General features: G+C 40.6%; 1 protein-coding gene across 9 annotated transcripts in view; it reads left to right on the top strand.

Moving 5' to 3' along the window:
- Window positions 1-16,593, top strand: part of dclk2a (doublecortin-like kinase 2a) — a 67,807-nt gene that overhangs the window by 18,045 nt on the left and 33,169 nt on the right. For 6 of the 9 annotated variants that reach the window (XR_006928344.1, XM_046871920.1, XM_046871943.1 and 3 more), the window contains exon 3: window positions 16,194-16,323. Coding sequence is in view for 8 of the 9 variants with exons in the window: in XM_046871920.1 (XP_046727876.1) it covers window positions 16,194-16,323 (130 nt within the window). In the remaining variant the exon portion in view is untranslated. The remainder of the gene's footprint in view (window positions 1-16,193; window positions 16,324-16,593) is intronic. The other 3 variants (XM_046871951.1, XM_046871928.1, XM_046871963.1) reach the window with 1 other exon arrangement.

Below are 16,593 nucleotides of genomic sequence, written 5' to 3'. Positions count from 1 at the left end.
TCCAGCCTTCCTGCTGCTATAAAATGTTTATGATTTTCTGTCCCAAGTGTCCCGCTGCTACTTCCCTCGAGACAACTCTGCCATCCTCATCTGCTCCTCTAAAATCATTACAGACTCTATTAGCACGTCAACAGCAGCCATTAGCAGCTATTTAAAAGAAGCCCAGCTGAGAGCAGCGTTAATGCATGTTTTTAACTCGGTTCTACAAATCATTACTGGGGAGTAATAAAGTTTATCATCTGTCAATTAACGTTCCGCAATGATTCAACAACTCAATAGGGTTGAAAATATACTATATGGACAAAAGAATTGGAACCTTTCCGGCCTGTATGAATTAGGAGAACGAACAAACTAGGAGACGCAAACCTGTTTAAGAATGACTATATATATATATATATATATATATATATATATATATATATATATATATATATATATTTATAGCCCAACAGTGGTAGCTTCATGGTCATGAGTTCAAATCCCAGCACTATCGAGCACCTACTGCTGGGCCATTGAGTAAGGCCCTTAACCCTCAACTTCTCAGTTGCATGTCGCTCTGGATGAGAGTGTATACCAAAGGGTATACTGTAAATGTAAGTGCAGTGGTAGTGTTGGGCTGCTGATTTGTGTGTGTGTGTGTGTGTGTGTGTGTGGACAGTAAGTACTCCTGACTGACAGATAGGTCCCGCAGCAGATTCATTTGGGTGCTGCTTCTGCTCCTGCAGCACACACAAAAGCTGTGTGTTGACCTTATGTCACCATGCCAGTCCACACACACGTGTGTGTGTGTGTGTGTGTGTGTGTGTGTGTGTGTGTGTGTGTGTGTGTGTGTGTGTGTGTTTGTGTGCCTGGTCCTTGTTGATGGTCATGGTTGTCATCGGTAGTGTTCTCTATGTAATGTATTGCCTTTATGAGTCAGTCACTGCCAGGTGGAAGCTCTTTGTTTTTTTTATTGTATCTGTCTTATAACGTTTTTCTTTATGTTTGTGGCGAAATATTATGGTGAGACACATACAAACAAATTTAACCCATCCCCTACTTCCTTTTTTGTGCTCAGTGAACCGCTCACTGACATTTAACAGAAGAAAGAAAACAAAAGGGATGAAAATCTCTCTCCCATGTCTTTTGGCAGATCTGAGTGTCTGGTCTCCACATGGGCATCGCTGCCAGGCACAGAGCTGGCACACATCCAGAAACGTGAGAATGGTGTCAAGTAGCTATTGTTGGGTTTTCTTTCCACAAAGAAAATAAATAATTTTTTTTGTAAATGTATTTGGAAAAATCATACTTTGTTGTAATTATAAACATGCTCTAGGCATCCCAGTGTATGAACACAAATGTGTGAGTAGCCTGTTCACAGCATATTTTGACAATAAACCTTCACTTTATAGAATTTATTTCATTACTTAGTCTAATTGCAGTCAATGATCCAGAATGTCCAGTTTCCAACATGTTTGATCGTTTTGAAAGAAACGTTCATGTTAGTAACAGATGGCGGAGGATGGAGCAGATCACATGGTGATCTTCACAGCCAGATGATTGTGTGCAGTACTGGAAGGGTAAAATGAGGCCAGGAGGATGCAAGTGCGTAAGAGGGAATGGTTTATTTAGTGTAAATATCCAAAGCAGATAAAAAACAAAAATGTAATCGAAATGTGGAAACGAGGACAGGGACGGGGCAGGACAAGAACGGGAGAAAAAAAAGTGAGATCAAAATCCAGGAAAGGATCAAAACTGTACGCAATATTTATATGTAGACTTTTTCTTTGTACACAAAAGGCCTATTTCTCTCAAATATTTTTCACAAATCTGTCTAAATCTGTTTTAGTGAGCTCTTCTCCTTTGCTGATATCATGATTAGACAGCATGATTATTGCACAGGTGTGCCTCAGGCTGGCCACAATAAAAGGTCAATCTAAAATGTGTTACAGTATTGGGGGGTCAGAAAATCAGTCAGTATCTGGTGTGACCACCATTTGCCTCACGCAGTGCAACACATCTCCTGTGCATAGAGCTGATCAGGTTGTTGATTGTGGCCTGTGGAATGTTGGTCCACTCCTCTGCAATAGCTGTGCGAAGTTGCTGGATATTGGCAGGAACTGGAACACGCTGTTGTATACGCCGATCCACAACAACGGGCCTCAGGATCTCGTCACGGTATCTCTGTGCATTCAAAATACCATCAATAAAATGCAGCTGTGTTCCTTGTCCACAACGTTCACCTGCCCATACCAAAACCCCACCACCACCATGGGCCACTCGATTCACAACATTGACATCAGCAAACCGCTCGCACATTTGTGGTAATTTGTGCTCATTCAGCTACAAGGGCGTTAGAGTTAGGCAATAGTGTAGGGTGCGGTAAGGAGACCCATCTGTCTGTATGTCTGTCTGTCTGTCTGTCTATCTATTTGTGTGTGTGTGTGTGTGTGTGTGTGTGTGTGTGTGTGTGTGTGTGTGTGTGTGTGTGTGTATAATCTTTCTATTATATTTCTTTTTTTCTTTTTCTATTATTATTATCTTTTTTTTGGGTGTGTGCTTCATTTAGAACTTTATTTTATACAGAACTAAAGAAATGTACAATGTGCTGACGTGATTTTTGTTTCAAGACCTTTACTAAGGACATTTGTACTAAATTGTTTTTATCATCATCATCATCATCATCATCATCATCATTATCATCATCACAGTTAAATATTTTTCTTAAGCACCGGGCTCAATGCAGATATTGAAAGGTGCCATTATTTTTGGACATGCTGATGATGTTAGCTTGATCTGACAGCACGACTCAGTGCTCCGTCCGTCTCCTCTTCTCATACTTTCTCTACTTTCAGTTTTTTCACCGACTTGCAGAGTTTACTAAAGTATGTATATGAAGAAAAGTAAGGATTACTTCACTCCATAAATCTCTCACACACACACACACACACACACACACACGATAAGCCTTGTGTGGCTGTGGCTCATTTTGTGCTCTTTTTTTTTGTGTTAAATAAAAGATTGGAGGTGTAGAATCGCACCAGCAAACGATGAGTCATGGACGAATGCTTACTGCAAAATGGGAGACTCGTCTTTTTTATTTTTACTTTCAGATTATTAGACCAAACGATCATTTTTTAAAATCCTTTCTTTCTCAAACAGACCTTCAGATAATCAGATAATAAATGAGTTTAAAAGTGTTTAAACCCTCGTGTTTTCTGCTTCTCAACCTTGTTCGATTACAGTTTATCTTATTTTGTCGATCACATTCATGTTGAATAGGACCAGTGTCCACAAACACTCTTCCATACTTGCGTCTCCTCCTGACGATCACCTAGTTGGAATTGTACTGTAAATGCGACATGAGGTGCACATGATTAGAAACCATTTTTTAACAGTTTCTTTCTTAATTACTTGGACATAGAAAATAATTAAGGTGATGATGGGACTGAAGCCTATCTCAGGAACACTTATGTTGCAGTAACTGTTCAAAAAATGGTCTGTGAATAAATACAGAAGCTCTTCTTTTGGATCGGATCACACGGACCAGTCTTCACTCATCAATGAGCTTTGGCCGCCCATGACTCTGTTGCCGGTTCACCAGATTCTTGGAACACTTTTGATAGATACTGACCACTGCAGACGGGAAACATCCCACAAGAGCTGCAGTTTTGGAGATGCTCTGACTCAGTCGTTTAGCCATCACAATTATGCCCTCGTCAAACTCTCTCAAATCCTCACGCTTGCCCATTTTTCCTGTTTCTAACACATCAACTTTGAGGAAAAATTTTCACTTGCTGTCTAATATATCCACCCACTGAAAGGTGCCATGATGAAGAGATAATCAGTGTTACTCACTATATTTATAATGTCATGTCTGGTTAGTGTAAATACAGAATCCAGAATCCTGATTTTGCAACCTGATGCTGGTGAATTACTACAAAAAAGATCCAGTGCGACTGTCCTGAAGTTACCAACAAACATTTTATACAACAGAACTTAATTACAATACCATTTTCACATGATGAGGATTATACAGTTTTTGCTCACCGTGCTGATGTTTTGCCTTCATCCGTGACTTGGAACGCACACTTTTTCCTGCTGCTGGTTGACCCTGTACTCTCCACCATTTCCCAGGCGGCTGTGTTATCTTCCCGTCACGCTCACCTGTAACTTAAGCAGCCCAACTGCTTGGTAACTGCTTTTGTTTTTTATTTCATTATTGAATTTTATCGATTAGTTTTTGCAACCATACATATATCTTCTTCTTCTTTTGGCTGCTCCCATTAGGTGTTGCCACAGCGGATCATCCATATTCACACCACTCAATCCTCTACATCTGCATCTTTCAAACCAACTTCCTGCATGTCTTCCCTCACCACATCCATAAACCTCCTCTTTGGCCTGCCTTTATTCCTCCCTTCTGGTGGCTCCATCCTCAGCATTCTCCTCTGATATACCCCATGTCTCTCCTCTGAACATGTCCAAACCATTTAAATCGGACCTCCCTCACATTTTCCCCAAAATGTCCTACGTGCGCTGTCCTTCAAATACACTCATTTCTAATCTTGTCTATCGTCGTCACTTCTAACGGAAACCTCAACATCTTCAGCTCTGCTACCACCAGCTCCACTTCCTGTCTTTTACTCAAACCATACAACATCACAGGTCTTACCACAGTCCTATAAACTTTCCCTTTCACTGTTGCAAATACCCTTCTATCACAAATCACTCCTGCCACTCTTCTCCACCCACTCCGCTCTGCCTGCACTCTTTTTGTTTACTTCTCTAACACACTCTCCAATAATTTGCACTGTTGTTCCCAGGTACCTAAAACCTCCACCTTCACCACCTCTTCTTCCTGCAACTGCACCACTCCACTGCCCTCCCTCTCATTCACACATGTTTTACATGTCTTCCACAACTCTGTCTTACTCCTACTGACTTTCATTCCCCTTTTCTTCAGCGTGTACCTCCACCTCTCCAGGCTCTTCTCAACCTGCTCCCTACTCTCACCACAAATCACAATACCATACGCAAAACATCATAGTCCTTGGATACTCCTGTCTGACCTCGTCTATCAACCTGTCCATCGCCACTGCAAACAGGAACGGGCTTAGAGACGATCCTTGATGCAATGCAACCTCCACCTTGAACCAGTCTGTTGTTCCTACTGCACACTTCACTACTGTCACACTGTCCTCATACATGTCATGCACCATCCTCGCATATTTCTCTGACACAACTGACTTACTCATACAATACCACAACTCCTCTCTCGGCACCCTGTCGTACGCTTTCTCTAAATCTACCAACACACTATGCAACTCCTTTTGACCTTCTCTATACTTCTCCATCAACATTCTCAAAGCAAATATTGCTCTTCCTTGGCATTAAACCATACTGTTGCTCACAGATAGTCACCTCTTCTCTCTGCATGGCCAATCGCTACAAATACTTTTCTTCATCCTTAGTGTCCAACGTCTCATACATCTCCTCATATGCCTTTTTTTGCCTTTATATAAAACCCTCTTTACCAGCTGCTGCATCTTCTTTTACTCCTGCCTACTTTTCTCATCTCTCTGCTGATCCCAATTCTGTTTTGCCTTCTTTCCCTTAATGCTTTCCTGCACTTCCTAATTCCACCACCATGTCTCATTGTCTTTCTTTCTCTTTCCAGATTTCACACCAAGTACCTTTCTACCAGTCTCCCTCATCACTTCCCTCATCAGTTGCCCAATGATCCAGCACCTCTTTACCACCACCAAGCCCCTGTCTGACCTTCCCCCTGAACCATCTTATTCTTCTTTCAGTCCTCACTCTCCTCCTCTTCTTCTTCACCTTCAAAGCCATCCTACAGACAACATCCGATGCTAAACAAGTCTAGCTAAACTGTCTGCGGCCAACACCTACAGTCTCCAATCTCCTCAGGTTGCATCTCCTATATAGAACACCCACCTCCAATGTTCCTGGTCTTACTCCCTTTCCACTTGGTCTTCTGAAAACACAACATATTTACCCTTCTCTCAATTATATCAGCTAACTCTCTCCCTTTACCAGTCATAGTACCAACATTTAAAGTGCCTCCACTCTCCTACACTTCTTCTTTTCCTGCTGTGTCTGTAGACAATTTCCACCGGTTGGTTAACAATACCTGTGGCGGTCGTTGGTAACCTGGGCCTTGACCGGTCCGGTATGAATTTCTGATTCGTGATCATATTTTTAATTTGGCACGTTTTACACCGGATGCCCTTCATAACGCAACCCTTCCGATTTATCTAGGCTTGGGACCAGCACTAAGAGTGCATTGGCTTGTGCAACCCTAATGGCTGGGTTATTTATATACAGTGGTACCTTGACCTACGAGTGCATTAATGTACGAGTTTTCCGAGATACGAGTGGTCACTCGGTCGATTTTTTGCTTTATTACGAGAGCAAAAAATTGTGGTACAAGCTCGAGACGCCGCTGCTAGATGGCGAAGCGAAGCCAGAAAGCAAAGATTGTGACGAAAATTAGGATTAGCAAAGAAGTAAAAGTAAAAAATAAAAGTTTAGGGATACGTAGTGTACAGTAGTACTAGTAAAAAACGAGTTTTCCCTCCGCCTCCGCTTATCGCCTCGACCTGAAACCTCGATACTTGCGACCTTGACACTTGTGATAGTTCGCGACTTTTCATTTGGAACCGGACTAAAAGTAACTCGCAATAAACCTATAGTTTGGGAGAAGCCGCGAAAGGCTCAAAAGTTTCTACTAATAAATTACAAAAAAAATTTTAAAAAACTATTTTATTATGGTATTATTTATTTAAAGTAGTAAATAAAACATTTATGACAAGTAATTCACAATTTTATTTGCTTCATTAAAAGGAGAGAGTCAAAAACTCGTGATAGATCAGTCTGGCCGGATTTTTAGGCAGACTTTTAGAGTTCTAGGTGTGTAAATAAAGTAGGACAGAGAGCTAAACTGCATCGTCATGGTCCTACTTATTGAACCCTGTTATTTCCTTAAGAAGATTCGCACCTGTAAACTCGTTCTGTCCATCCCTATGGCTTTTATTCAAGTCCTCTCAATGACATGCTCATCTGTCCTCACTATGTCTCTGTGATTTAGCTGCGAATGCATTTGCATTTGACTTAGAGCTGCTTAATACCTGCCTTCAGCTAGCTTGATGGATGTGAACTCATTAGGCAGCGTCTCTGCTTTATTTCCGGCCTAATGCCATGTTATCGCTAATCGCACACACCCTCGGACAAGCAATTTGATATGCTCCGTTCGAACTCAGCACCGTCTTGTCAGTATATACAATGAGTCAGTGACTCCGGAGGTGCTTAGTAAGTAATCTACTGTCCACAGGAGTGCTGTCTGGAGAAAAACAAGCATTTACTCACTCTTTAAACCAGAGCATTTTTTAAAATTGAAGTGCTATCCAAGTGGTTAGTTAGCACACTCAGAGGTTCTGCACAACCTTTATTGATTTTTAACCCATGACAGGAAGCATCACAAACTTCAGATCATGCCTCCACTACTGTTTCAAGCTGTTTCAAGCTTGTTAACTGCAAGAGTCTCAGTATGACCTCTTTTTTTTCTACCTCGTGTAGCCCGGTGGGAGTGGAACACCCCCCTTTTACCCCTCATTACTGTCAGCAGAATGAGATGGAGCCATTGCAGCCTCTTATTAGAGTCATCTCACTGTCAGCTCCTAAAACTCCAGCCCTGTGTTTTAGAAGAAGGAGGCGCATGAGGAAAACAACGCTAATTAGTCCCTTACAATCTTGATCATTAGACAAAATGTGCAATGGGTTTTACATACTATTTTAACTTAACTTCTCTAGACTTATTGCACAAACCTTGCTCATGCTTTTAACACTATAGCCGCAGATTCTTGTTCATGGCTGACACGTGCATTTTTATGCATTTCTGCTCATCACGGTCATATAGAGCAGTTATATGAGCACCTTTCTATCAGCTCAAAGCTTTCTGGCCTTTCTCCTCAAACCTGAAAAGCTGTTTTTTGACTGATTATTCAATGTTGGTTGTTTGTAGGTCCCCTGGTGGTCTAGTGGTTAGGATGCGGCGCTCTCACCGCTGCAGCCCGGGTTCGGTCAGCGAACCAACCCCAGCCACTCTTAGTGCCGGTCCCAAGCCCGGATAAATGGGGAGGGTTGCGTTAGGAAGGGGATCCAGCGTAAAAACATGTGCCAAATCAAACATACGGATGATCCGCTGTAGCGACCCCTAATGGAAGAAGCCGTAAGTTTATTCAATGTTGGTTGTTTTTTGCACTACAGTAATCCCTCGCCTTGAAGTGAAAGTGTTTAAGAGCAGAGGAAAGGTTTATAAAAGTGTCGGGACGGTTTATGAAGCCTTAAGATATACAGGTATTCTGTATACTGTACTGTGTACATATTAGGTTGCCACTTTGGGGATTTTCACCTATTGTCGGGTGTGTGTGTGTGTGTGTGTGTGTGTGTGTGTGTCTGGGACGTACAGTATACAGAATACCTGTATAGCTTAACACTCTTACGATACTCTTATAAACCTTTCCTCTTCCCTTAAACACTTTCAATATTCTTACACCAACGTAATTGTAATAGAAAAATCTTCCAATAAAGATTCAACTTGAATGATAAAGGTGATGACGATAAAATGCATGTACTTCATACACAAGAAGCTTCTGAAAGGTAAATTTTTAGGTGCTAATTTTATTGCGAAAATGATTAAAATAACTCGTATTAGTACTACCCATATACCGGAAAATCCGCAAAACAAAATTAGATATGTTTCATGTAAAATCCGGCGTTACAGTGTGACCGCGAAAGCTGAACCGCGATGTGGCGAGGGATTACTGTATTCTGTATAGACCTGTGTGTAAAAAAATTAAAAGAAAAAAAACAGTTCAGCAGTTTCAGAAATACGCAAACAATTAACATTTATGGACAGGAACTTCATTTTTCATCAGTTAATTAAGAGAAAGTGGTAGCTCAGTGGTAGTTCTGGGAAACTGATTGGAAGGTTGGAAGTTCAAGTTCTGGTATAGAGAAGCCACCACTTTTTGGCCCTTGAGCAAGGCCCTTAACCCTCTGTGATCCAGGGGCACTGTATCATGGTTGAAACTGCTCTGTGATCTAACATCACTTGTATATGTGAATAAAGACTTTAACTGTGCTGTGAAATACAAGTATTAAGCACTTTTCTTTCTTTCATTCTTTCTTTCATTCTTTCTTTCTTTCTTTCTTTCTTTCTTTCTTTCTTTCTTTCTTACACTATTTGGACAAAAGTATTGGGAAACACATCTCTTTGCTAAATATTTTTTTATATTTGTTAAATATTTTACACAATAAAATCATTGTGCAATTCTCTCAGAAGAGAAAAGGGGACAGAAGAATGATTGGACAGTATAGATTTTGTGTGTGTGTGTGTGTGTGTGTGTGTGTGTGTGTGTGTGTGTGTGTGTGTGTGTGTGTGTGCAGACACACTGTGTCCTCATATTGACTCCGTGCCAGGATTTTACCATGAGGCCTGCCGGACATTTTTCCGCTCAGGGATTTACAGGGACTCGCCTGAGCTGCTGAGTCGGTGTAAAAAGGTCCGATAGGGACACAGTTAAATCATGCATTAATCATTAGTGCATTTACGACACAAAAACACACACAACAGGAAGACAACACAAATTGGTACAACAATGTCACAAATGTAAGTAGATGGGGTGGATTTTCATTAAAAGAAAAAGCTATAAACCTGAAATGCATAAAATTTGTGGATCGCTTGATGAACTATTCTGCTGCACTGGGTTTAGTGATTCTGGGGCTTTGTTGCTTGGTGCTGTATATTTGATATTCCTATGAACGGTGGAGTAAAGTATTTGAGTAAATGTACTTTGTTACTGTACTTAAGTCTTTTTTTTTAGCTAGTTTTTAGTTTTACAGAGTATCAAAGATATAATAAACTTTTACTCTCTACTCAACTACATTTATGTTTTAATATATGTACTTTTTACTGTATTATATTTTAATTGAAAATTAACATTACCTATTACATTTTGCACCTCTGTTGAAGACCCACCACTTTCCTATCTGTAGCCTGTGAGCGACTTTTAAACACTGCTCGCCTCATTTTCCAAAAATCCAAAAACTCAGAGAACCAGGTTTTACGTCTGAATGCTTAGGCTTCAGACTTGTGGCAACCATGGCTTGGGCTAGTGACAAGTTGAAAATGTCATTGAAGACCTGCACCAGTTGACCTGCACATGCTCTGAGAACACGTCCCGGTATGCCGTCCGAATCAGCTGCCTAGCAGCTGCCAGAGTCTGCAATTTGTTTGTAATGTCCTATACCTTGTTCGAAAAGAGCAAGGATTTAGAGTTATGGAAGTGCTCTTCTATATGGAGTTTGTATGTGTGTTGAGCTTCCATAATCAATTTAAAAGAAGCATCTCTTGCTTTCAGCAGGAGACAGACGATGGAATTCATCCACACAGTCACTTCTAATTAGGAAAGCATTTTACTTGTTTGACAGTAGTTACATTGTCAATGCACGTGTTGATAAGGTCCAAAACAGATAATGTTTAGGTTTTCCTTGTAATTGTAAATTTCAGTGTGGCCTGTGAGGCAAACATGTTCCAGTCACTATCCTGCTGCAGAAGAAATGCCTTTACTGTCCACACAGCTGGTTTCATCCGGTTTAGTAGTGGTGTGAATTTGTGTAGCATTAACAGAAAGAGGTGATCAGACTGACCCAAATGGAAAAGGTTAATAGCCGTGTATGCCTCAGGTATGTTTGTGTGTGTCTACTCTGTTTTCCAGCAACGATGATAGCTCCTTCGTGATGTGCAGACTGTTGTTTGCTGATAGCTGTGTGCAGTTCCTTCACAGCTAGCTTAGCATTAGCATCCGTAGGAATGTACACTGCAGTCACAAAAATGGCTGAGAATTCTCATAGTAAATAAAAGGGCCTGCACTTTATCATTCATTATTCCAGAGTCCACTGTAGTCCTGTTCACCCGGAAAACAATGCGACCCTCCAGCTCAGTGGTGCTGCTGGGAATGTTGTCGTTGAGCCATGTTTCTGTAAAAATGATGACATTATATTCTTTAATGTGGGATGTTATATGTAGCAGCAGTTCATCCATTTTCAGCCTTAGTCTAGCTTTAATGCAGGCTCGCTTCCCTTCTTTGTTTATGTTCTTGGCGCCGATGCTGGGGTCTCAATGCCACTCAATCTGGATCTGCGATCCACGGTGGTCGGGCAATCTCCCAAGGGAGTTCAAAGTTCATCGAAAGTCATTTTATGTAGTGTTGACCAATGCCTATTAGTGTTTGCCAGCTGTTTGAGATATGTGCAAAGCTATTCTGAGTGAATAAACTTGAAGTTGGTGGAAAAATTACTACCAAAACTCAAAAGCTGGAGAGCACAAGTTAAAAAGCTCAGTGATGCTGGTGGAAAGCTCTCAGCAGTACTCTCTAACCTCAGTGTGCTTTCAGTCTGTCGCTCCCATATGCTGTCCTGATCACCTGCTGCTGATCTGGACTCCTCTCAGAGTCTTATAATAACAATTTGGGGCAGTGTGGATCGCTGAAAAGCTCAGGAAATGACCTCCAGAACAGCAGCTCACTTCCTGTTACAGTGTGTTACATTACAGTGTTGAAGTGTCATGAAGGCGAACAAATAAACAATTGTAAGATTTCTTTATATACAGCACAAATGCAGAGAAGCACAGTGAAATGCAGAGGCTGATGGGAAGTGTCCCTCATGGGTATAATCCTGATACAGAGTCATTCCCTTAGCAGCATCTGTGTTCTGTCTCTTAAAACACATTTACATCCTTTTACTGAGCAGTCAGAACAATACCTTTAACCATAATCACCTTTCTTTCTTTCTTTCTTTCTTTCTTTCTTTCTTTCTTTCTTTCTTTCTTTCTTTCTTTCTTTCTTTCTTTCTTTCTTTCTCTCTTTCTTTCTTTCTTGCTTGTTTTCTTGCTTTTTCTATTATATGTGTTTATTTTTACTTTTGTTCTTGTGAAATTGTTCATTCTTTTTTTTGTTAATTTATTATTAGTTATTTTTGTCTTGATTTCTTGCTTGCTTTCTTGCTTGCTTTCTTTCTATTATCTTAGTGTTTGTTCTTTCTTTTGTTCATGTGAAATTTGTATTAATTCTTTTGTATGTTTCTTTCTTTCTTCCTTTGTATTTTTCTTTCTTACTTTCTTTCTTATTTTTCTTTTGTTTTTATATTTTGTTATTTTTCTTTCTTGCTTTTCACTTTATTATTTCTTCCTTCTTTGGCTGTTTCTTTCTTTTTCCTTTCTTTCCCTCTTTCTTTCTTCCTTTTTTTTCTTGCACATGGTTCATTGAGGTGCAAATGTCTGATTGAGTTCATGGGCATAATTCTAAAGCACACTCATTGCCTCAGCAGTCTTCTCTCTCTCAGAAAAAAAGTAAATAAATGAATGAAAATTAATTCAGTTACTGAGATTTTTCTGTACTAGAGAAGTCTGTACCAAACTCAACTCTTCATTCTTCCCTCTATTAGATAATCAAACCTTCTGATCTACTTTTAGTGTAAAGAGAAACAATACTGTTTAGTTCTCATCTCCATCTGTCTTTAATCATGTTCTTAACTCTCACTGGGTGTGTGTCGTGTGTGTGATAGACAGAGATTGTCTCTAGGTTACGTATGTATGGAATAGAAAAGCGCAACGTCATTGACGAAGTGAAGTCACGACCAGGAAGCTATAAAAGCACATGCCGTGGAGACGGCGCTAGGTTCGAAAGAGAAGGAAACGCTTGCAGGGATACAGGAAGTGCGATCTGGAGACCCAGCATCTGGTTCCCTCATACGCAAACTATAGATGTTCCCTTTCAGGAACTCGAGCTGCGTCAACAATGCTTTGGGAACGAGTGTCCAATACTGCCAGATTGACCAATCCCTGCCTAGTGTGGATGGGCACAGCTAGGTCTAAGGACAGATAGGCCAGGAGTGGCACTAAGGTCAAGGCTGTAGGACCTAACGAAGGTCAGCATGGTGGACCAGCCCACAGCGTTACAAATGTCTTGGAGATATACCCCAGGGGACAAGGCGTGAATGTGAAAAACAGTCTTGACTGTCAAAAATCTCGAGGGCACTTTGAAGGGAGGCTTTCAGAACATCAGCCAGGTCCCATACAGGCACTTTTTGTTGTACCTGAAGCCTCAGCCTCAGGGTAACGCAAAGGAAACTTGTCACTAACAGATTTTTCCCTAGCGACTGCTCGGCAAGCGGAGCATGATAAGCCACAATAGCGGACAGGTAAACCTTTAGGTCCTTGAGTCCTCAGGAGGATCTGTCACGCCAGTTTGTAAAGGAGGCAAGAGCGCACACCACCCTGGTGGTTGATGTAGGAGACCACCAATGTGTTGTCCATATGGACCAGCACATGATGGCCCCTTAGGTCTGAGAGGAAATGCTTTAATGCTAGAAGCATGGCCAGCATCTCCAGGCAGTTGATGTGCCATGAGAGATGGGGTTATTTCTAAAGACCTTGGTCGGAACCGGCACTCATGACCACCCCTAACTGGTGAGGGAGGCACCTGTCGTTAACGTTATGCGACGACAAGGAGCCCCCAACACGGGGCCCTGTAACAGGAACCCGAGATCTATCCATATGTCTAAGGCTGCTTGACCTAGATTGTGTGGGGTGGGTTGCAACTTTGGGAGAACCTCTAGATTCGACTTGTGCAGGAGACAGCTGCGCCCCGCATAACGGTCGAATCCCACACTATGACTAGATAGCTTCACTGTACCAGAGAAAGTGCACTTTTCTTGGCATTCAGTCTTTACCTCAATTCCTTTATATGGACAAGAACGACATCTCGATGCTGGGTCTCCAGGTGCTCTGGTCGAGCTAATATCAACCAGTTGTCTATATACTTTATTATTCGGATGTCCCCGAGTCAGAGCCACATCCACACACTTTGTGAAGGTGCGGGGTGAGAGTGCAAGGCTGAACAGAAGGATCGGATATTAGTAAGCTTCAGCCCTGAAAGCAAACCTCAGGAATTTCCTGTGTGAAGGAAGGCTGGATATGTGAAAATAAGCATTCTTCATTCCTCGGGCCTGATTTGGGACACAACCTGTTTCAGGGTGAGCATCTTGAACCTGAGTCTCAATAGAATGCGGTTTAGCTGATGTAGATCTAAAATGAGACGCAAACCAAACACCCCAACCAAAGCCTGCTTGGGCCCCACCAGAGAGGGACACACCCAGATAACCCAGGGCGGATGAGACCCGAACTAAATCGTATAGCCTCTCTCTACAGTGTGCTGGACCCACTCAGACATGTCCGGCAGGCATTTCCAGTCTCATTTCCAGATAGTCTCTTAAGGAAATCAGTCGCTCAAAACTGACCTCTGGTGTGCCTAGACACGGGGCTATGCCCTCACGCAGCTCTAGGGGCCTCTTGGCAGGCTGACGAGGCTGAGCTGGGTACACGCTGGCGTGCTTTCAAACCTTGAGAGAGAGCGCTGGATCTCTGCCAGATCCATTTGCAGCCCCTATGAGGCGGATAGATTAGCTTAGCATAAACACCTGAAAATAGCCTGTTAGCTGGTTAACTAGCTAACATGTCTAATTATGCAACTAGTTAGCTGTGATGTCAGTTTACTCTTGAAAGTTTCCTAGTACCTCAATATTGTTGGGTAGGTTTGTTGGTTTGTTTGTTAGTTGACAAGCCTAGCCTGAATTGTAGATGTGTATTTTGGAAAGCTAGGTTACCATGAATAGGATTTCAAGCTCACTGTAGGTTATTGCAGCTAAGTAGAAACATTTGCTCAATTTGGCTGCCTAGTAACAACTGTAACAGCTAGCACTGATTAAGGGGGCCAAGCACCTATTTCTGTGCTATATTTGAGAGCAAAATTTTAAGCCATTGCTAAACTCTTATGTCACATCCTGTTTTCTGTGGCCCTGCATATTTCCAGATGGATGAATCATGTAGGTCATGCTGCAATGTATTTGAGAAGTTGGTCATCAATGTGTAAAAGCATGACTGTGATATGACTGGGGTCAAAAATATTTGAGGGAAATTTATGTTTTTTCTAAATTCTCAAGTGAAATTACCAGTGTGTTTTAGGGCCAGAAAAATATACTGTGCATTCACGACAGAAACTACTAACACAACTTTAATGGGATGTTTTTTGGGTTATATTTATATGATGAAATGATTTGAAATCATTTAGATTTTTTTAAATGTACAGATTATTCCTTTAAACAAAACCTTTCATACTTTCTTTTGTTTATTTTTTCTTTAGAGAAATCTTTCTCTTCTTTTCTTTTCTTTTCTTTTCTTTTCTTTTCTTTTCTTTTCTTTTCTTTTCTTTTCTTTTCTTTTCTTTTCTTTTCTTTTCTTTTCTTTTAGAGAAATCTTTCTTCTTTCTTTTCTTTCTGTCCCATCTTTTCCTCTTTATTTGTTACTTTTTTTGAAAGAATTTCTTTCTTTTCTTTTCTTTTCTTTCTTTCTTTTCTTTTTCTTTCTTTTCTTTCTTCTTCTTTCTTTTCTTTTCTTTTCTTTTAGAGAAATCTTTCTTCTTCTTTCTTTTCTTTTCTTTTCTTTTCTTTTCTTTTCTTTTCTTTTCTTTTCTTTCTTCTTTCTTTTCTTTTTTAGAAATCTTTCTCTTCTTTCTTTTCTTTCTGTCCCATCTTTTCCTCTTTATTTGTTACTTTTTTGAAAGAATCTCTTTCTTTTCTTTTCTTTTCTTTTCTTTCTTCTTTCTTTTCTTTTCTTTTCTTTTCTTTTCTTTTCTTTCTTCTTTCTTTTCTTTTCTTTTCTTTTTAGAGAAATCTTTCTTCTTTCTTTTCTTTTCTTTTCTTTCTTCTTTCTTTTCTTTTCTTTTCTTTTCTTTTCTTTCCTTTTAGTTCTTTTTCTTTTTCTTTCTTTCTGTCCCATCTTTTCCTTTTTATTTGTTACTTTTTTTGAAAGAATCTCTTTCTTTTCTTTTCTTTTCTTTTCTTTCTTTCTTTTCTTTTCTTTTCTTTTCTTTTCTTTTCTTTTCTTTTCTTTCTGTCCCAACTTTCCCTCTGATATGTCTTTATTTGTTTATTTTTGTTTAATCTGTAATCTGTATAATCTTTCTTTTCTTTTCTTTGCTTTCTTGTTTTAAAATTGTTTGTTATTACTTTTGTGCTTTAATCTTTTTTTTTCTTACTGGTCTCTAATATTTTGTTTCTTACTCTCCCCCAAGGTGACGTGCCTGCAGGACTTTTTTGGCGATCACGACGTATTCATTGCGTGTGGTCCGGAGAAGCATCGCTACGCTCAGGATGATTTTGTGTTGGATCACAGTGGTAAGGCTTGTGCAGCCTTTCTGAATGGTAGGCTTGGCTAAACACTAACCTCCTCTCACTTCCTGTTGTGTTCATCACATTTTTTCCTCATGTCATGCCCCTCACATTTACTCGCATTCACATTACAAAGTGTAGGACACGTCACCGTGGCCGTGCACATTCTACCCTCACCTGGCACTACATTCGCTCTGGCTCTGTGAGGAAGTAATGGCATCCACATGTTCCACCAGAGAATGTTTGAGCATTGGGTTAAACATTCCAGATGTTCGTCAGCAATGAGCTCTATTCAAGCGATGC

Source organism: Silurus meridionalis, chromosome 2 (assembly GCF_014805685.1).
Source record: "Silurus meridionalis isolate SWU-2019-XX chromosome 2, ASM1480568v1, whole genome shotgun sequence".
NCBI lineage: Eukaryota > Metazoa > Chordata > Actinopteri > Siluriformes > Siluridae > Silurus > Silurus meridionalis.
Note: the sequence above shows the minus strand (reverse complement) of the source record. Positions and strands in the feature narration are given on the sequence as shown.